Below are 21,736 nucleotides of genomic sequence, written 5' to 3'. Positions count from 1 at the left end.
GGAGAAAGAGAGATGTTGTTGGCATAGCTGAATAAAATTGTCAGTTACAGTTCTGTTTAGTCTATATAACTAATGTACACAGTTAGTTTGTGCTACAGGTAGCTAGAAAGCTAACAATATATTTAGCATATGTTAAGAAAGGAATATTAAGTAGGTCAAAAAGTTTGAACTCAAGTTTGATATTTTGAATCATATAGAGAGAAAACACATTCCTAGCCTGACAATGGAAAAATACTCACTCAGCTTTATTGTTATGACACAACATTTATGTGACAAATGAATACTATAGTAACTTCTCTGGTTCTACACTATAAAAGTGCAAGTCAGCAAATGTCAAAATGAAAGATTTACGTGTCTATGTAGCGCTTACCTTTATTTGAACGCTGAACAATTTCTTGTTCCACATGGCGGCATAATTTACCTATCCAGAAAAATGCACAAAGAATATTTAAAAATACATGTAATTGTCTGTACTTTGAAATAAAGTCGCTTGGGGGGGGTATGGATCACAAGTCTGTAAAATTCATAGTTTCTCTGTATATTATTGTTTTTCCTCCACGGATAGATGATCCAAGACCTCCCAAAACATTTTTGTCCAGTTTTGTCTGTCATAATGGAGTAAATTTTTGTCAGCTAGAGAATAATAGTCAATTCAGTCAATAATGTGACTGAAAACTATGAACATATGATATTTCTTTTTTGGTGGGAAGTACTATAAGGTCATAAAACACGGTAAAATCACATTATTTATAGTTTGAAAAGCTCTAAAAATGAGGTAAACTACTACTAGAAGATCTGCTAGATCACTGTGGCTCTGTGACTACTGAGCTCTACTATGCTAAAAGTTATAAGTTAAGTTTTTATGTGTTATATTTAATATAGAAATAAATTAAAAACACAAGTATGACTTAGTTGATGCATCTGATGTATGCCTAAAAATAATTTGCATCACTTGAGATGGTTTCAGGTGACTAGAGCATCTCAAATTTCCAGGCATCAAATGTAATTTTTAGAAACCAAAACCAAGCAATGCATATGTAAACATTTAGTATAACTATTCATTCATATAATGTGCCAGTTTCATCAGCCTACCATTTTTAGTTATGACCACAGGTGTGGGAATAGGTTAGGGTGAAAAACTGAATTTCCTGAATTCTGGAAGAACACTAAAGTTTGAAAATGCTCTGCCCAGATGCTGATTGATGAGATGCAACAATGTCACTATATCACATAACCCAGGGGTCACCAACACGGTGCCCGCGGGCACCAGGTCGCCCGCAAGGACCACATGAGTCGCCCGCGGGCCTGTTCTAAAAATAGCTCACCATAACAACTTACCAGTAAGCTGCATCTATTTTTATTTTTTCTTGCTATTTTTTTTTAATCACAATTGCATTGGCGTTAATTTGTTAGAGATAATATATAAAAAAAATGTTTATTATTAAATATTAGATCATGATCTAATATTTAGTGCTAGCTGGTCTCCACGGAAACAGTTGCCGTGAAGACCAGCAAAGGCAAAGGTGAGGAGATGAGGAAAACATGGCGGAAAAAAGGAAGAAAACATATAATTTTCACAGTGAATGGGAGGAAGAGTTCTTTTTTACCTCTGTGAAAGATTCATGCGTGTGTCTCATTTGCGGGGCAACTGTGGCAACGGCAAAGCGGCACAACGTGGAGAGACATTTCCGAACGTGTCACACAAGCTACCATGCTAACTATCCAAAGGGCAGCACACTGCGAGCGGAAAAGGCCCGCGAATTAAAGGCAGGTTTGAGCAAACAGCAGTCTTTTTTCACGAGACCGGTGAAAAACTCTCAAAAAGCAACCGAAGCCTCATTTAGAGCTACACATTTCATGATTAAGAAAAAGAAGGCATTTTTAGACGGGGAGTATTTCAAAGAAGCAATGATGATAATTGCAAAAACTGTGCTTAAAGACGAGAAATATGGAAACGATGTAATCTCCACTCTCTCTGATGTCCAGCTGGGGGCAACTACAATTGTTAGAAGAGTGTCGGCTATGTCCGGGAACTTGGCCGATCAGTTGGATCAGGATCTGGCAAAGTGCAGTTGGTTTAGCATCCAGTGTGACGAGTCCGTCGACAGCAGCAGTACAGCACAGCTGATGGTCTTTATCCGGATGGTATTTGATGGTTTCTCCACAAAAGAAGAACTTCTGACACTACTGCCGCTAAAGACAACAACGAAGGGAGTTGACATCTATAACGCGGTGAAGGAGTTTTTCGCGAAGAAAAAGGTACCGTTGGAAAAGCTGGTATCAGTGACTACCGACGGGGCTCCTGCTATGATCGGCCGACATACGGGATTCATCGCTCACTGTAAAGGTGACACAGAGTTCCCAAACTTCATGCATTACCACTGCATCATTCACCAGCAGGCGTTATGCGCAAAGGTGATCGGCTTCGAGCACGTCATGACTCCCGTCGTGAAGATCATAAACAGCATCCGCTCCAGAGCTAAACAGCACAGAACATTCAAGGTGCTATTGGAGGAGCTGTCAGCTGAATATGGTGACCTGCTACTACATACGGAAATCCGATGGCTCAGCAGGGGACGGATTTTGCTTCGTTTTTTGTCACTTTTGGGTGAAATCAAGGAGTTCATGCAATCCAAAGGGGAAGACACATCTCTGCTGGAGGACACTGAGTGGACACTTGACCTTGCGTTTTTAACAGACATTACTGGGAAACTGAACCATTTGAACTGTGAGCTGCAAGGCAAAGGTAAGACTGTTGCTGACATGATTAGTGCTTTAAATGGATTTAAAGCCCAGATGAACATTTTCTCTGTGCATTTACAGAGAAAAAAGGTGCTGCACTTTCCCTCTGTGCAGATGGTGCTGAAAGACAATGCTTCTGCATCTGAGACTTTTGACAAAGTTGCAGAAAAGTACACTCAAGTCATAAACCGACTTGGTCAAGAGTTTGAGAACAGGTTTTGTGACCTTGATCAGCTTGAGCCATGTGTCTCATTTGTTTCCAATCCTTTCATGAATGTGGACACAACATGCATTGCTGAGCAACTAAGTTCAATGTTCAGCTTGGATGCTGGACAGGTGGAAATCGAAATTGTAACATTGCAAAATGACGTCCACCTCAAAGCCTATCTGGGTGCACCAAACTTTTGGTGCCTTGTTGACACAGAAAAGTACAGTGGTGTGTGCACAGCAGCTATGAAGGTTGCCAGCCTGTTTGGTTCAACCTATCTTTGTGAATCAGCCTTTTCTGACATGAACTTCATCAAGAACAAACACAGAACACGCCTCTCCGATGCACATCTGCAAGACTCACTCAGAGTTGCAGTGTCAAGTTATACCCCAGATTACAACACACTGGTGAACAGCATGCAATGCCAGGTTTCCCACTAACAGACAAAGAAAGCCATATTAGATGTTCTCAGTGGCAACATTACAGTGTCATGTCAAAGTTGAATTTAATTATTGAAAAACAAATGTGTTTGTTAAGTGTAACATGTGACAATTTGCTTTAAAATGCTGCCAATTTGGTGAAAAGTTCTGTAAAATTTGAAAGTTGATTTTTTGTATGTTACATGCATACAAAAATAATGTATGTAACAGTGCATGATTTGTTAAAATTTGTTAGTGGTAAGTGAAAATGTTGTAGAAGTGATCACTTCAAAATGTAAATACTTGCAGAGATATATAGAAATAAAGCGTTGCATATTGATATTTATGTTTCCTACCTTGTTTCCTAATTGCATTCTTTATAATTATGGTGAAAAATAATTAACATAATTAGTGTCCGTACATAGATGAATATCATTAATTATTAATGATAACACAAAATTAAGTTAAACTGAGGAAATTTGTTATTTGAGAAGTGTGTGTCAAACTGGTAGCCCTTCACATTAATCGGTACCCAAGAAGTAGCTCTCACTTTCAAAAAGGTTGGTGACCCCTGACATAACCTGATAAATCCATGTGGTTCTACAACCTTACAGAGAGACAATTTTGATATCCACTGAAACCACCTTGTGTGGTTATTGCTCGATAAATAGTTATTGATTTTTCCTACATTAAGACTCCAAAACTAAGTCTCAGTATTTGAGTATCAGGATGTATCAGGATGGAGAGACAGCCCATGAAACAACTCGAAATACATTTAGACAACGATGTGAGATTGCATGTTTAGGTCTGCAAAAGAGAAATGATTCATCACAACCTTGAAAAGAGCCAACATATCCATAATAATTTCCATCTTCCTCCTGAGTGTGAGTGAATCATCCAGCAAGCTAACAGCCAACAGTTTTTTTTAACTTTTAGTAGCTTCGTTACACTTAGAATCAATCCACATGTCCATTTAAATACTAACACCAGGTTCTGGCTACATGATATTTCTTTCTGGCTAGATGGTTACTATGTTAGATCAGGTGGTTAAAGAGTAATAAATTCCTGTCCAAGACACTGATAAGCCTCACATTATAAAGACAAATGAATGTCAAATGTGTCACACTACACAGAAAAATTGACTGTTTTAGACATTTTTTGTGACAAACCCCATGTTTTTACTACATATCACTGCTATAGTCTAGTATTACCAGTCTGACAGTTGTGTAGGTTAAGACCATAGATATAATGCTGTGAAATGACCAGCCAGCTTTTACATTGTTTTACTTTTACCTCCACTACTAACAGCTTTAGTAATTTATATTGCTCCTGCTGCAGGTGAAGCTGTGTGATTTTGGGTTTGCTCGAATCATTGGTGAGAAGTCATTCAGGCGTTCAGTGGTCGGAACACCAGCATATCTTGCTCCTGAAGTTCTGAGAAATAAAGGCTACAACCGCTCTCTGGACATGTGGTCAGTTGGAGTCATCATCTATGTCAGGTAGGATGATACCTTTACTGATAAACATAATAGTCTGAGTAGATTTTGGTTTAAAATTGTATTCTTCTTTCTGCTTGTCTATTTCTGAGTTTTTCCTTTATCTCATCCTTCTCCTTTTTTAGTTGTGTTACTGTAAACACAATGTAACATCTATAGGATACTATCTATACTTTAATGAATTTCTATTATTATGAAAAGATTAGTGATAAATGTGCAAAAAACTAAAAGTATTTATGTTTTTGCAGTCTCAGTGGGACGTTCCCTTTCAATGAAGATGAAGATATTAATGATCAGATCCAGAATGCAGCCTTCATGTACCCCCCTCACCCCTGGAAAAAAATCTCCCAAGAAGGTGTGGCATGTTGCTGAGCCTCTCAACCAGAAGTCTACAAGACCTAAAGCTAACCCACAGAAAACCTACTTCATTCAAAAAAGATCTGACATGATGAGTAACATCTATTTGTGACATAATTGTCATATATATCTCTCCACAAAAATATCCAAACTATCCTGGACGAGCCCCCATTTATGTTTTACGGCCTGGCTCAAGCCCTGTATTTTCTTCTGCTTGTTACTGGTCCACCTGTGTTACCTCTGCGTGTCTTCCCTATGTTGCCTCAGCGTTATCTCTGTCAGCTTTCCCTGTTTCCCAGTTCCTCATCCCCCGGTTCTGCTCCACCCTCAGGTTACATGTTGTGCTTAGTTTTCCCAAGTTTAGGTGTTGTTAGTTTTCTCTGTTCCACCGGTTTGCAGTATTGTTCAGCCGAAGCCTCGCTGTCCGTTCAAAACATTCTCCTGCATCCGTGTCTGCATTTGGGTCCTCATTCTTCTATCATTCCACATGTCTGTTGCCGCAGCCATGACAAATATGGAGACTAATACCAGAATTTAAATGAGAAGAGGTTTTATTATTATATATAGCACCTTTTATTATTTATGTAACACATTAGCTAAAATAGCTGGTAATACTAAGACAGAGACTACTGTGCCTCCATGAAAGCCTGCCTCATATATGCCTTTATCCACACCTGACTAGGTGTGGTCAATTAGCAACAGCTGAACACTCCTTCACTACCACTTCAAAGAGATTAGGGGCTGCAGAGGGGCGCAACAAGCTAGGTTAATGCATGCATCACTAATAAAGAAGCCTATTCTTTCAGCCAGCAGAGGATAGCTTCCCTGGTTTCAAAGATGAACTGAACATTGCTGGTGTCAGTTTCTTCTAAAGCATTTTTACTGGAATTATCTGAGAAAAATAGTTGCAAGGTTCAGACTGTCAAAGAAATCAGTGCTCTAGTTTTGGTATTTTATTAGCCTGTCATTAGCTTGTATGTTATGGACACTAGTTGCTAACAGAGCTTGCTAGCCTTAGCTTATGACATGGCACTCTGGAATCTTATCCAAATATAGGTCGTGTCCAAATTCATGGGCTGAGGACCCAGCCTTCGCGGTCTACGTGGGCCGGGTCGTCAGAAGGTCGGGTAGGCCGGAAGTAAACGGCTGGGGAAATTGGATGGTCTAGCCTTCTGATTAGTGTCACCGCTGTCTCGGTGGAGTTTAATAAACTCAGCTGTCTGCTCCTTGCTATCTAAAATACAACAGGACACTGGCGTAAATTCTCGACCGTCTCATACTTCTGTTTAATCAGTTTTCTATTTGACGTTTAGTCAGCTGTGTAAAAACCAAGGAGGGACCCACCCGGGGGATTAATAAAGTTTTATTTTATCTAATCTAATAACTTTAATCTCAGCCAAACCGATTTACTTACGAACAAACAAAACACTGAAAAAAGCCCAACAATAACATTTTTAGGTTTTCTAAGTGACTTAACCCGAGTAGCGAAAGTCCGCGGTGATCTGAAAATGATGTGCCGGGAGTTGTGCCGTTCTCGGCCGCATCAGTGACCCTCGAGCTCCCGGTTAGCTATCGAGCTGGTGGGTAGCAGACGTCTCCGAAAACGTCGAAGCACTTTTGCAAATATGCGATATCTTGATAAACCGAGCAGATATTTGATGTTTACACAGCTACTTTCTCGCCTAAAAAAATGTTAAAAGTTTATTTTGTGACCCAGAAAGATTAGTATGAGTAATTTTAAAACTTAGTAGCGGCCGCCATTGTTGGAAACTGGAGTTTGGCTGGGCCGCGCTATGAATTCTGGGATATGGTGGGCCACGAAGGACACACCCGACCCATCCTTCAAATTTGGGGAAAAGGAGGACGCATTTGTCGGCTGCATTCGGAGGAGTCTACGAATTTGGACAGCCTTCGGCGCGTCGCTGTGACGTAATCGGTCTACAAATGCGGCCTCAGGAGGATGCAGCCCATGAATTTGGACACGACCATAGTCACTTTTGACCAGTGTTGGGGAGTAACGGAATACATGTACCGCCGTTACGTATTTAAAATACAAAATATGAGTAACTGTATTCCGTTACAGTTACCGTTTAAAAAGGTGGTATTCAGAATACAGTTACTTTGTTGAAATAAATGGATTACACTGCGGTACTTTCCTGTTTCATATTGTGGTGGGTCAGGACTGTTTCGGTTTTGTTTGACAGCTACGTTCTGTAGTTCCAGGCGGCAGCGTTGCGGTTGCCATGGTTACAGGGTGACGCTTTCGCTCTGCGTGTTTCCTGGGTGAGAGAGCGCCTTTTTGTTGTTGTTGTTGTGCTAAGCTAATAGGCAGAATGCAGAATGTAGCATCATAGGCAGTGTAGTCCGTGCTGCAGGGAGAATGGACTGCCATACTCGTTATGTGTCTGTGAGCGCGAGGTGGGAGAAAAAGGAGAGTCGAAAGGTACGAGTTGTCATTGAGCAAAAACGGGAGCTAGAAGCATGTAAATATAATAATAACCACTGCAGCCAAGAAGAGTGCCTGACGAGCCCAGTTGTAAGTAAGCTATTAAGACTCAACTGTACGCTTTGTTCGTGTTTTCCTCCGAAACAATAAGTTCCGTTGGAGCAGCCTTTCAACACCTCTCTCTGTCTCTCGCAAGCAGAGTTGACCCAGACAACAAAGTAAAGCTATTTTTCGGCTACGAGCCCGACACGGAACCCATATTAGTCAGAGGTCCCTTTACTACGGTTCGGAGCCGCGGACCTTCAGTAATAGTAATAAATCACAGCAATAGTACATTCACGTAGTTGTAAAATGTAAGATAGTATGTTAAGTAATCCAAAGTATTCAGAATATGTTACTCTCATTGAGTAACGTAACGGAATACGTTACAGAATACATTTTAGGGCATGTATTCTGTATTCTGTAATGGAATACATTTTAAAAGTAACCTTCCCAACACTGCTTCTGACACTAAAACTAACAAAACAGCAGCCAAAGCATTAATACCAAAGCTTCAAAATTTAGAGACCAATACCTGTTTATTTCTATGTCTGGATTTTTAAATTAGAATATATTAAACAGGCAGATTCATGTCTGCGAGACTGACTGAAATGTTGAATGTGTGATCAAAGATGAATTGCTTGTTTCATCTTTCTGTATGACACCATGTATGACAGCATACAAGCAGAGGTAATTATGTTTTATGTTGCAGTATAATAACTCCAACATTTCCTTGAAATCAGTTCAAGCCATTCTCTGCTGCTGTATGACTCATGTTGTTGCCGTCATTGTCTCTAAATGTGTCTGCCGTGTGTGTTGGCTGGAATTGTCCTGTTGACTATGAGACAGATTTAAAATCGCCTGACTCACTCACTCCTAAACCGGATCCCCGAAGTGCTCTTAACCTTCCCTCCACCTCCTCATGCTGCCAGAATGACTTGAGCTGTGCTTCAAAATAAATACAAGCCATTTCTGTTGGCCACAGGAGGATTAAATGTCAGGGAATAAACTCTAAGTGCGCCAAGAAATGTGCGTTTGCAAAGATCAGTTTTAAATAAGACCCTTTTGCCTACAAGCATACACAATTCAAGTTTTTAAATGGAGATGAAATAAAGTTTTGAAAGTCTACCACATTTATGGTCATGCAGAGGTAGTCTTCCTCCCCCAGGAAAAAAGTATTTTGTTTTACCTTTAAAGGTATAATGGCACATCACTGTGCCTTCAGATGATATTATACTAGTACATTTATAAAATATAATTGATATAAAGAAGCAGCCAAAATTAACAGAAGTATACACTAATAACTTTTTTAATATCTGCAGCTTTTAATGATGATGCAATCCTCATTTCTAAATCGTAAATTGCAAAGAGAAAAGACCGAGCTCTCTAGTAGCAGGTCTATTTGTGATAAACGGAAAAGAAAGACCAAAGACAGAGCACTGTGTTCACACATTAGTGCAAGGATATTTTGTACACTGCTCAAAAAAGTTAAGGGAACACTTGAGAATTACAATATAGCACAAAGTCTGGTAAACTTCAGGTATATGTATCTACCCAGTTAGAAGGCATAATCTATTGTGAACCTAGTTCACTTCCTTTGATCCAAATAAAAGCGATAAAGGATTCCTTGGAGAGGCAACAATAGGGAAAATATTAATTAAAGTTGATTTAATTATTGACAATTATTTAAATTGTTTGCATTTTACAATTCATTCATTTGTTTTAAAAAAATGTTTAATTCCTACATATGCATATCACACTACATGAGAGATATATGTTGTATAATTTATCATTTACAGTTATATACAGTTCATATCCTCTCTTTCACTGGGATTGCACTACTTCATATTTAGGTTTATTTAGGACCATAAATATTTGACACAGATTTTGTTATTCTCTGCACATCACCATAGAGTGCAGCTTTTAAATATTTAATTTAAGGCATTTAACAAAATGTTGCAGATATTATTTCAGGGATTATAGTTATTTTCATTTTAGCTATTTTATAGGGCTCAAAATGACAATCTAAGATAGCTTTAAACATGAGAATTGTTTTTAATACTGTGATGAAAAGCCTTTGCAGTCAGTGACTGATTGAAGTCTAGAGTCCATAGATATCAACAAATGTTGTTGCTCTTTTGAAATGCTCTACCAGGTCTGTCAGCAGAGTATCGGCCTTAACACTTCAGAAGTCATTCTGCTACTTTTATCAGGATTAACAAATACTAATGACCTAGTTCCAATGGCAGTTATACATGACCATGACATAGCATTGGCTCCACCATGTTTGACAGATGATCTGCTTGACGGCATGAGAAGTTCCTTTTCTTTTCCATACCTTTCTCTTTATATAATTCTGGTTAATCTTAGTTTCAAAACTTTTGATCTCTTTAATAGGATTTGTTTTTGTTTTGCTTTGCTTGTTTTGGGGCCCTTCTGACTTCTTTAAGTTTTGTGGAAAAAAGTCCAGTTGCTTTCTTTCCAACCTCCTTAGATATAACCATAACCTGGATGACTGAGAACTTTATAGATGTTTTTCCAAATGTCACCAAGAAATTCACACATCCACGCCCTTCTCTTCCCCACTGCCCTCTCCACTCTTCTCTGAACCCCTTGTCAACACAGGAATCAAATATTCTATATCTACATGACAGAATTTTCTGAAATCTATACTTTAGGTGGATTTGGCTTAAAAGTAAGGAAACAACTACATTTCAAAATAGGGTATGGATAGGGTATAAAAGGTGTCCCTGGGATGTCGATCTGGTCAAGTAATAACAATAAACTATTTCTCATTATTTATTCACAGTTGTATGTCTTTAAATCAGGTTTCTTGTGAGACTAAACACTGCAGTTCAATAACTGTTTAGAATGACTGTAAACTAACATTGTTATTCTTTGGCCTTTGGTTTGGATTATCCAAATTATGAGGTCATGAGACAGGTCTGGGAAACAGGAGAGAGCCAGTGCTGCTGAGGAGTTAAGGAGAGGTGAATGTATGTGGTAAAGAAACTTGAAGAACTAGGAGAGTCCATCAGTTTGTGGAATGAGGATCTTAGGTTTGTAGGGGGGGTGGGTTCATATGGTAGTCCATTCATGTGCATAATACCAAGTGATGGAGGCCTCTGTAGACCTGAGGGGCCTTGGGGTCCCAGAGCTGTTCAGACCACTGACCCCTAAAGAGAGGTTAACATCATGTTAGCTTTGCTCATTAGCCCTGACTGGCCCATGACCATGGGTGGGCCTCAACCCCAAATTCTCCTCCTACTAATACTCTGCACTTCCATTCTCCCCCTGTGTTCCCTATGTTCTTTCTTTCTTACATTCTTGTATTCCTCCATGCAGCGATTGACCTGATCAACAACTTGCTGCAAGTGAAGATGAGAAAGAGATATAGTGTTGACAAGACACTAAGCCACCCCTGGTTGCAGGTAGGAAATCAGTCATTTGAATAACTCCATTAAAATCAATTTGGGAGCATTTTTCAAGTTCAATACAAATCTGTAACATAACAATCAAGAATCAGTCAATAATACATTTCAGATTAATATAGCATCATCCAAATCATATAAAGGGTTCACTTTATATGATTACTGTTTCAGTTAAGATTTAGAGCTTTCATTAACCCCATATGTGTAGCATGTAAAAACATTTTGGAGTTTTGGGAATTTTTTTCTTTTTGTTTACTTAACATCAGCAACCTTAATCCATCTTGTTTAACTAAACTTTATTGTCTGCAGGTGTAGCAAGTACATAAGCTAAAATAATTTAAGTTGGTTATGAGTAGTTGGGCTAATTCAGAAGATATCAGATTCGGCTCTAGGAGGTGAGTGAAGTACAATAAACGTACAACCACAGATATTGTGATTACAATTGTTATTTATAGTGAAAATAAAGTGCAATTACCAAACACCAATATTTACAAAATCTGCAGACAAGGAAAAAATAAAACAATTCAAGCTTGTAAAATATCCGCTGCACGGCAGTGCAGGAACCTCGTCCAACCTCTGGCAACAATGTCCATAAAGTTTATTTCATGAGTGATATAAGTCCAACGCGTATGACAGTCTAGACAGGTTGAAATTTGAAGTATGATGATCAGCACTAAGATTCCAAAGCTGAAATCTCAGAAGTGAGATTTAGGGGACTGAAAACCAAGAGGGGAGAGTGTAGGCCACAGCAGCCTCCTACCAGACCGCAGGAAGTTGTAGCTGGGGTTCTGGCTCGTTGGGCCTAGCTCGCCATCCAAAGTAGTGGTGTCGCTGTGGTCTCTCCAGGGCACCACTAGCCTGCACTGTTGCTTCCATCCGCTAACGCCTCTCCCCCGCGTCGTTTCGAGGCGACAACCCGGAAGGCATATATCGGTGCCTCGCGAATGTGATTGGTCACAACAGGCATGTGCAGCCTCGCGGCGTGGCGTGCGTCATGACGCACGATGCCTTCACGGACACGCTCCGGTTGGAATTTAAGATTCCAATTTAGTTATAGACGCAGTTCTTTTTATTTTTATGTGGGTTACATCCTCCCCGCCTTAACCATGCACGTCCCGTCGCATGTTAAACGCTAGACAACGTGAACAGACGAAGGACGGCTAGCATTATGGCCCAATGCATCGGAAAGACTATGCAACATCGTTTGGACAACGGAAACCAGAGGATTACCACGAGTGAAATAGTGAAGTCGATCAGGTGGTGCTCTTTGTCGTTGTGAACGTCTTAGCCCGTCACCTATGTCGGTGTCCTGTTCAATAACACTAGACTCTTCAGGAGAATCTTCAACAGCAACGACAGGAATGTTGACAAGTATGTCTCCACTTCCAGGTAAGTTTTCAGGTAAGCTATTTCTATCTTCAGGGTGACTTTCAATAAGTTCAAGCAAAATGTCTTCCACATCAGAGTCAGATTGCCCACCACCAGACTCCACTGCTGGAGGAAGAACACTGGACACAGAGGCTGGTTCTCCTTGCACTTCCACTTCAACTGAAGGATCCAAAATCAGTGGTCCTAGGCTCCCACCGTCAGATGAATCTGGAAATTGATTCTGTTTTTCCACAGTGAAGTGCAACGTTGGAGGATTAACATACAATGAAACCAAGCTTCCTGTGTCCTCATCCTCAACCAGAGGTTCTGTGAGGGAATTTAAATCCGGGTTCTGCTGCCGAGTTCTTGGTCTGTGCGGAAGCGATTGCTCTGGTGATTCCAAGTTAACCTCACTGCCCGTGAGGAGGCCGCATGGAAGGAGGAGGTCGCGGTGAAGGGTCCGCATAGGTCCATCGCTGTTCTCAGGTTTTACCTTGTAGACCGGGAGGTCCCCAGCCCGATGGACAACCACATAAACTTCTTCCTCCCATTTATCTGAAAGTTTATGCTTCCCTCGAAGGCGGACATTCCTCACAAGCACACGATCACCTGGTTCCAATGCTGATGGTATCACATGATTGTCAAAGCGTTTCTTATTTCGGTCGGCAGCCTTTGTAGCGTTACTGGAGGCAATACTGAAACTTTCCTCCAATCTCGATTTGAGTGACTTAATGTACTGTGAGTGACTCTTTTGCTGGGATTCCCGCAGTGGCAGATTGAACGCCAGGTCCACAGGTAGACGAGGTGTTCTACCGAACATGAGTTCGTAAGGAGTAAACCCTGTAACCTCGTTCCTGGTACAATTATAGGCGTGAACCAGCGGTTTCACATGCTCTTTCCACCTTGTTTTTTGTTTTGTCTCCAAGGTCCCCAACATTGCCAGCAACGTCCTGTTAAATCGCTCCACTGGATTTCCCCTCGGATGGTAAGGGGTTGTACGGCTCTTCTGAATGCCTGCAAACTCACACAATTCTTTTATTAGTCTTGACTCAAAATCTTGCCCTTGGTCGGTATGAATTCGCTCAGGAATGCCATAATAAATGATATAATTCTCCCATAAACACTTCGCCACAGTTCTTGCCTTTTGATTGGGTGTTGGAATGGCAACAGCGAATTTAGTGAAATGGTCAGTCAGGACTAAGATATCACGAGTGCCACTAGTGTCAGGCTCAAGAGCAAGAAAATCCATACACAAAAGCTCAAGGGGTCGAGATGTTTTTATGCTGACAAGTGGAGCAGCTTTTTCCGGCAGGGCTTTTCGGCGCACACAGCGGCCACAAGTCTTAATCTTCTGCTCAACATCCTTTGCCATTTTAGGCCAGTAGAATCTCGTACGGACAAGGTCAAGTGTACGTTCAATCCCCATATGGCCCATATCCTCATGGAGGCTTTTCAGGACTGATGGCCGCAACTCCTCTGGAAGGACAAGCTGATATAAAAGGTCTCCATTGTCCCGTCTCCTCCTGTACAGGACTCCATCCACCAGCTCCAACCTGGACCATTCTCTGAGCAGGAACGGAAGTTCAGGGAGCTCAGCTCTAGCTGTTGGTGGAACCCTGTTCCCCGTCTCAAGCTGGTGAATAAGCTCTCGAATGCAGGGATCTGAGTGTTGTTTCTCTTTGATGTTAAGAGTAGAAACGACAGGCAGCTGATGACAGTCCTCGGAACAGTAACTGTCAGGGATGGTATCCATTTGAACTGACAAAGACTCGACAAGTGTGAAGCCAACCTCACCGCAGTCACCCGGCCGTGTGGCTCTGACCAAATGACTTTGGCAGATTGCTCTCACAGTCTCTTCTGGAAGGACATCAGAATCAGCTGTGTGTTGAGAAATGAACTGACGAATGAGTTCATGGTCATTAGAAACTTCATCACTGGAGCAGGAGTAAGGTCGCCGCGAAAGCGCATCAGCGTCACAATTCTGTTTGCCAGCTCTGTACAGAAGTTTAAAGGAGTACGTTGACAATGCAGCCAACCAACGGTGTCCAGTAGCGTCCAGTTTAGCTGTTGTCAAAACGTAGGTCAGTGGATTACTGTCCGTCACCACTGTAAAATCTGCCCCGTACAGGTAATCTTGGAATTTCTCGGTCACACTCCACTTAAGGGCGAGGAATTCCAGCTTGTGGGCTGCATAACGGCTCTCACTCTGCGACAATCCGCGGCTAGCATAAGCTATGACCCGGAGTTTCTCCTCTTGCTCTTGATACAACACTGCTCCAAGTCCGGTCACACTCGCATCGGTGTGCAGAATGTATGAACGAGACGGGTCTGCAAACCCAAGAACCGGAGCAGTTGTAAGCTTCTCAATCAAGGTTTCAAATGCAACTTGACATTTGGTATCCCACCTCTCCCCGAAGGGTTGGGTTGGCCTGTAGGTGGGTATCTTGTGAGCTTTCAGGGTCTTTGATCTTTGAACTGGAGAATATCCACGAGTCAGGTCATTGAGAGGTTTGGCAATGACGGAATAGTCTTTTATAAACCGGCGGTAATAACCAGCGAAACCCAGAAAAGATCTTAATTGTTTCAGAGTCTGGGGAACCGGCCATGTCTTGATGGTCTCTATCTTCTCAGGATCTGTTTGAACTCCTTCCTCAGAGACAATATGACCCAAGTACTTTACAGACTTTTGGAAGAATCGACATTTCTCCGGTGCCAGTTTCAGCCCATATTCCTTCAACCGGTTCAGGACTCTCAGCAGCCTTCGTTCGTGTTCCTCAAGAGTGTCCGAATAGATGATTAAGTCATCCAGGAAAACGAGCACTTCCTTTAGGTGAAGGTCCCCCATGCATCGCTCCATCAAGCGCTGAAAGGTGCTTGGGGCGTTGGTAACACCTTGAGGCATTTGGTTAAACTCCCAGAACCCAAGAGGAGTCACAAAAGCAGTCTTTGCCTTGTCTTCCTCCTCCATCTGGATCTGGTAGTAACCGGACTTCAGGTCGAGCACTGAAAACCACTTAGAACCAGTGAGTGCTGAAAAGGATTCCTCCAAATTAGGTAAGGGGTATGCATCCTTGATGGTTTGAAGGTTTAGTTTCCGGTAGTCTATGGACAGCCGGACCTCACCGTTCTTCTTCCTGACCACCACGATAGGCGAAGCAAAAGGAGACGATGATTCCCTTATAATGCCGGCTTCCAGGAGCTCACGCAGGTGACGGCGGACAGCTTCGAAATCTTGTGGATGGATTGGTCGGGCACGTTGCTTGAATGGTGTATTGTCATGGAGTGGAATATGATGTTTGACAGCTGATGTACATCCAAAATCCAAGTCATGATGCGAAAAGACCTCCGAGATGTCATTCAGCTTGCCTATGACTCGCGTCCTCCATTCAGGTGACAGTGGAGAATCACCAAAATCAAAGTTCAGGCTGGTGGTAGTGTTCCTGACTGGAAGATGGGTCACGCGATGTTCAGACAAGATGCAGTGGTAGGTTTCCAAATCCGCAATGACACTGTGAGGTGGAATGAAGGTATCTTGCTCCGACTCATTTGTAATAACCACAGGAACCTTGTATGGAGAAAGAGCTGGGAAGTTGATGAGACAACTGCTGACACACAACCCCCCAGGTAAGGTGGAAGCAGGATGCTGTAGGAGAACACTCTGGCTAAACAACGGGGTGGAAACTTTGGCAGAGCCCTGGATGACAATAGTGCGGCCGGCCGGAACACGCACTGGAGCTTTGCTTAGTAGCCTCACATTCCCAATGCTGCCATTCTCCTTCTGCTTGTGTGACAGCTGTAGTGTTTTCAACACCGCTCTGTACCCATGAGTGCTAGGCTGATAGCTCGGATGCTGGTTAAGATGCTGTTCATACAGGGGTTCCAGGGTGTTCATCCCAATTAGCACAGTAGCGGGGACGTCAGGGTGTACGTCCGGAACAACTAGAGCCAATGTTGTTACTTCATATTCTTCACCAACAAAATCTCTGGGGAACTTGACGGAAACCTCAATGTATCCAAGATATGGAATGGTTTGACCTGCAGCACCTTCCACCTGGAGAAGATCATGGAGTGGTTGAATTTGTTGGTCATGAAGATGATTGTTGTAAAAGGATACAGGTATTGTAGTAACCTGTGATCCTGTATCAAGCAGGCATTTCTGTGGATGGCCTGCTAGGGTCACCTCTGTTATGCATCTTGACCCAACTAACCCATGAGGTAACATTGTAGTTGCCTTCGGACAAGTGTGTAGGTCTACACAGTGAGCAATTTCCTCCTTGTTCCTTTCCTCCTTTGCGGGACAATGTGGGTCCTGCACAGTTCCTGTATGTCCCATTACAGAAACTGTATCTAGTTTAAATGTCCAGTTGATGAATTCCGCTTCTGCCATTTTGGTTTCTTTTCACTGAACTGTTTGCGTTTTGCATTGACCAATGCGGGATTGGGTCTGTTCTCACACTGTGGTCTAATGTGTCCATCTTCCCCACACCTGAAACAGAAACCAGGCTTGGGGTTAGATGATATATTCCCCTGTGTATCCGTTATTTGCTTCGGGTGCTGCTTTGGAACAGGAGTACAGGACTGGTGAGACTGGGAGGCAGTTAAGGCGGCAAGTTGCTTTTGTATCTCCGCCATCTGCTGGGTGAGAGTGGACAACGCAGCACAGACCCCCTTTTCTTCTTCTACTGCGAACTGAGCTTGAGCTGCAACTCTGTGTCTTGGTGTTCCCAAATGTTGCTTCATCCTCAGAGTTTTGCTAGCTTCTCTGTCTTCTTCAGTTCTTAATAGGAGTAACAGTTCTGCAAAAGAAGGTGGGTTGGATTTTCTCTGCTTCAGCTGGAGCTCAGAGATAAGGTTACTATCCCAACATCCCCTACAGAATTGGCTGAGCAGGTGCCTGTTCACTTCCCCCTGCTTGACCCCTCCCCGCTTAACAGCTAAACTCAGGGCCACCTGAAGTCGCTGTAAGTAGCCGGATGGCTTCTCACCCGAGTTCTGCAGCGTGTCCATGAACTTCGCATAAAGTTCTTCCCCGTCCTGTACAATTCCATAAGCAGAATCAAGATGTTGAATATAAGTCTCTGCTGGTAGGTCGGGGTTAAGGTGCTTGATTATGTCCGCTGCAGGTGGTAAAAGACTATCAAGGATGTGTCTGGATCTTCGCAGTTCTGAAATGGCTGGATCCTTTAAGATGAGATCCACTCCAGAGCGCCATGTATCATAGTCCACCTCATGCTGTGGGTGTGGTAGTCTCCCAGAAAACATGCGCAGCTTATGGGATGAGCGTATGTTTACATCTTCGCTCTTTACTATATGCTCCACAACATACCTCTGTACTTCAGGTGGATTCAACTCAGCTGCAGACATACTGATAGAATGTCCTTCTGTTGTTGTAGGATGTAGGGTAGCTGAAGAAGTGACAGGAATAGCCGTGTTGTGGGTTTGTTGAGCCGGAGTAGCAGCCGTTTTGTGTTCAGATGCGGCAGTACATTCCGGCTTGAGCCCTTCTGGTTTTCCTGGGCGCAGTTCTGAAACAGCTCCATTTATTTGGGTCATTAGTTCTTGGAGAACTTCAGCAAAATCCTGACCAGACAGTTTTGCTACTTGTTTTAAGTCAGCTAAATAAGTCTTAGTCTTTGTGCACCCGACAGTAGCCGCATAGATTTTAGACAAGCTTTTTATATGATATTCATTATTTAAGGGCTTAAATGTATACGGCAGAATCGGACCCAATAAATCAAAAGCAGACCCCGTTTTAAACTCAACAACGAGCATATTATTAAACTCAGAACCGGGTGAGTTTATTGGCACGGAGCGTTCAATAGCACCATACTGGAGAAGAAAATCTTCAACCTCCTCAACCTCATATGCGGGGACGCCACTGACCAACACCGCGTTTGGTATTTTAACACCTAATGACTCCAACAAGTCCATGTTCATAATAATATGGTGAGATAGTGAGACTGAATGTACACAACAATATTATACTTGACACAACCTCCTGGCTGGCTCGCCACTAATTTGTCTTATGTAGCAAGTACATAAGCTAAAATAATTTAAGTTGGTTATGAGTAGTTGGGCTAATTCAGAAGATATCAGATTCGGCTCTAGGAGGTGAGTGAAGTACAATAAACGTACAACCACAGATATTGTGATTACAATTGTTATTTATAGTGAAAATAAAGTGCAATTACCAAACACCAATATTTACAAAATCTGCAGACAAGGAAAAAATAAAACAATTCAAGCTTGTAAAATATCCGCTGCACGGCAGTGCAGGAACCTCGTCCAACCTCTGGCAACAATGTCCATAAAGTTTATTTCATGAGTGATATAAGTCCAACGCGTATGACAGTCTAGACAGGTTGAAATTTGAAGTATGATGATCAGCACTAAGATTCCAAAGCTGAAATCTCAGAAGTGAGATTTAGGGGACTGAAAACCAAGAGGGGAGAGTGTAGGCCACAGCAGCCTCCTACCAGACCGCAGGAAGTTGTAGCTGGGGTTCTGGCTCGTTGGGCCTAGCTCGCCATCCAAAGTAGTGGTGTCGCTGTGGTCTCTCCAGGGCACCACTAGCCTGCACTGTTGCTTCCATCCGCTAACGCCTCTCCCCCGCGTCGTTTCGAGGCGACAACCCGGAAGGCATATATCGGTGCCTCGCGAATGTGATTGGTCACAACAGGCATGTGCAGCCTCGCGGCGTGGCGTGCGTCATGACGCACGATGCCTTCACGGACACGCTCCGGTTGGAATTTAAGATTCCAATTTAGTTATAGACGCAGTTCTTTTTATTTTTATGTGGGTTACACAGGCAAAGTAAGTGGGGCCACAGCTTCTGCAGTAATCAGGAAATGCTGTATTGTGAAAAGGATTTCATTCTGGTATAGCAACCCGACTAGACTTCTGACACACATGAAGTTCCAAACTGAATTAACTGAATGAGTTGAGAACATGTAATCTCACATTCTTTGAATGATATGTAGTGAATAAGAATTAAACATCTAGTTGTTGAATCACAATGCATTTCACTTTGGTATGGGATAAAAACCAGAGGCACAATTCCACAATAATGCTAATGCTGCATTTTATTTGCTATCTGTTAGATTTATATCTTATGTTGATGATAATCAGAAAATATAGTGTAGGTAAAAAAAACAAACAAACAATTTTTGTGTTTACAGCCAGTTTTGCTTCCCCCACTGAGCCAGAAAATCTGTTCATGTAGTTATGGACCAGTTTAGGCGTGAAGTTGTAGTGCCTAAACTGTTCGAAAGTTTAGGTGCTAGAACCTCAGAAGCGTGGTCACCTCTGGTTTAGAGTGTGGAACAGTTAGGAGATCCTGATCTGATGATTGGAGAAGATTGGAGAAGTATGATAAAAACTATTTTAAAACAGAGTGACAGGTTCCAGGCTTGAACTTTGATCTGATTCCACTGATTTTTGCCAGGAAAACAATTAAGAAATTTCCACAATCATCAGATGATGTTGTGGGAAAACTGCACAGAGCAGGCGTAAAAAGTCTGTTGATAGTGCTAAAGAGGAAGCTTGCATTGCACTTATTATTGTTAGTCAAGCCAAACAAGTAGGATGTTATGCATATTTTACAAGTTGAGTGAATGTGGTTAGTAGGTCCTTTATGTGCTGCTAGTGCACATAGAAGGTTGTATTTGGTTCAGCTTTTCTGCAGTCTGTTCTGTGATGATGAATATAACCACTCATCCAAGGGGAGGAAATTACAGCATGAGCTAATTTGGATTTTTACATTATCAAGGGCTAATGTACACAGATTATTAAATCAATTCAGAGTTGAAAATCTAGCTGCCCAAATCTAATTAAAGATAATTTGCATCTACCTCTGTGAAGACAAACTGGTTGTAGAACAGACATGAAGAGCGAGTTTAGGACAGGAGCAAAAACAAGGTCCAGGATGTGTCCAACATCATGAGTTGGACCATTAACCATGATGGACCTAATAAAACAATTTTGCAGTATTAACATATCTGGTGGCATGCAAAGAGATTTGAATACTCTGTAAGGAATTCAGTAGGGGATTTAGGAGGTCACTAGATAACAATATATCCATCCCTTCATTCTCTTTCAACTATCACAGGATCACAGGACCCTGAACAGGTCGCCAGGCTGTTGCAGGGCTAACACAGAGAAACAGACAACTTTTCACATGCAAATCCAAATACAGGCATTTTGGAACAAACAGTTAACCTTACTAACTGCCTATGGCCTGTTTGAGGAAACTGAAGTACCTGGAGCAAACCTGGGCAACCATTAGGAGAACATGGAAGCTCTATAAAGGAAGTCCCTGGTTAGATGGTGGATGTGAACCCAAAACCTTGCTGCAAGGCAAAAGTGCTAACCACTGTCCCAACTGAAAGTACACTTGCTTTGTACACTTATAAATGATAGTATTTTGAATGACACTAATCAGAAGTAAATGGAACACAATTATCTATATATTATGTATTTGTCACCACAACCAAAGTTTGTGGTTTTCAGACTTTCACCACAAAGTTTTCAGACAAACGCAGACAACGAGAAAATGCAACCAGCCACCCATTATCTGATTTCAAAAGTGTTTGCTATTTGTGTTTTTTGTAAAAGAGAAAAGACAAGATAATGGTGTTATTAAATTATTTAGGCTATGGGTGTGTTCATTTTCTCCGCCAGGACTACCAGATGTGGCTGGATCTAAGAAACCTTGAGTCTCGGATAAACGAGCGCTATATCACCCATGAGAGTGATGACCTGCGATGGCATCATCACGCCCAGCTCAGCGGCCTAGACTACCCCATGCACCTAACCAACAGCCCCTGTGGTGAAGTTGGACAGGGGATGAAGCGTTACAAGGAAAAGGAGGAAGAGCTGGAGACCCTCAGTGAGAGGGTGAGTGAACTATGAGGAAGTAAGAAGACTTATTTTCCAAACAACATGAGAAACAATGACTATCACAAAATGAAAAAAGCACAAAATGAAAACTTACAAAAAATTAGATCCTTACTTTACTTCCATAAATCATAACGAATCTTATTCTAATTAATCTAATTAACAAGTAGTTGTTTCGTATTTGCAAGATAAGGCTCTTAGAATTACATCTGTAATGCTAGAGTCACTGCATAATTAGGAGTTAACAATTTTGTATTTAATTAGAAGGTCCTTGTGTTATTTATCCCATAGTTTTTTTTTCAATAGGGTTGTGAAGCTCAAACTATTTATTACCT

At 41.9% G+C, this 21,736-nt stretch overlaps 1 protein-coding gene across 3 annotated transcripts in view; it reads left to right on the top strand.

The window, feature by feature from the left end:
* Positions 1 to 21,416, top strand: part of prkd1 (protein kinase D1) — an 85,400-nt gene extending 63,984 nt beyond the window's left edge. For all 3 annotated transcript variants that reach the window (XM_085343600.1, XM_085343599.1, XM_085343601.1), the window contains 4 exons: positions 4,708 to 4,868; positions 5,114 to 5,220; positions 11,053 to 11,138; positions 21,186 to 21,416. In XM_085343600.1, coding sequence (XP_085199726.1) covers positions 4,708 to 4,868; positions 5,114 to 5,220; positions 11,053 to 11,138; positions 21,186 to 21,416 — 585 coding nt within the window. The remainder of the gene's footprint in view (positions 1 to 4,707; positions 4,869 to 5,113; positions 5,221 to 11,052; positions 11,139 to 21,185) is intronic.
* The last annotated feature ends 320 nt before the right edge of the window (positions 21,417 to 21,736 follow it).

The sequence above is a fragment of the Diplotaxodon limnothrissa genome, linkage group LG19 (genome assembly GCF_057381915.1).
Source record: "Diplotaxodon limnothrissa isolate DT_005_m linkage group LG19, D_limnothrissa_male_GT1.1, whole genome shotgun sequence".
Lineage (NCBI taxonomy): Eukaryota > Metazoa > Chordata > Actinopteri > Cichliformes > Cichlidae > Diplotaxodon > Diplotaxodon limnothrissa.
This window is presented reverse-complemented; position numbering and strand designations above follow the sequence as displayed.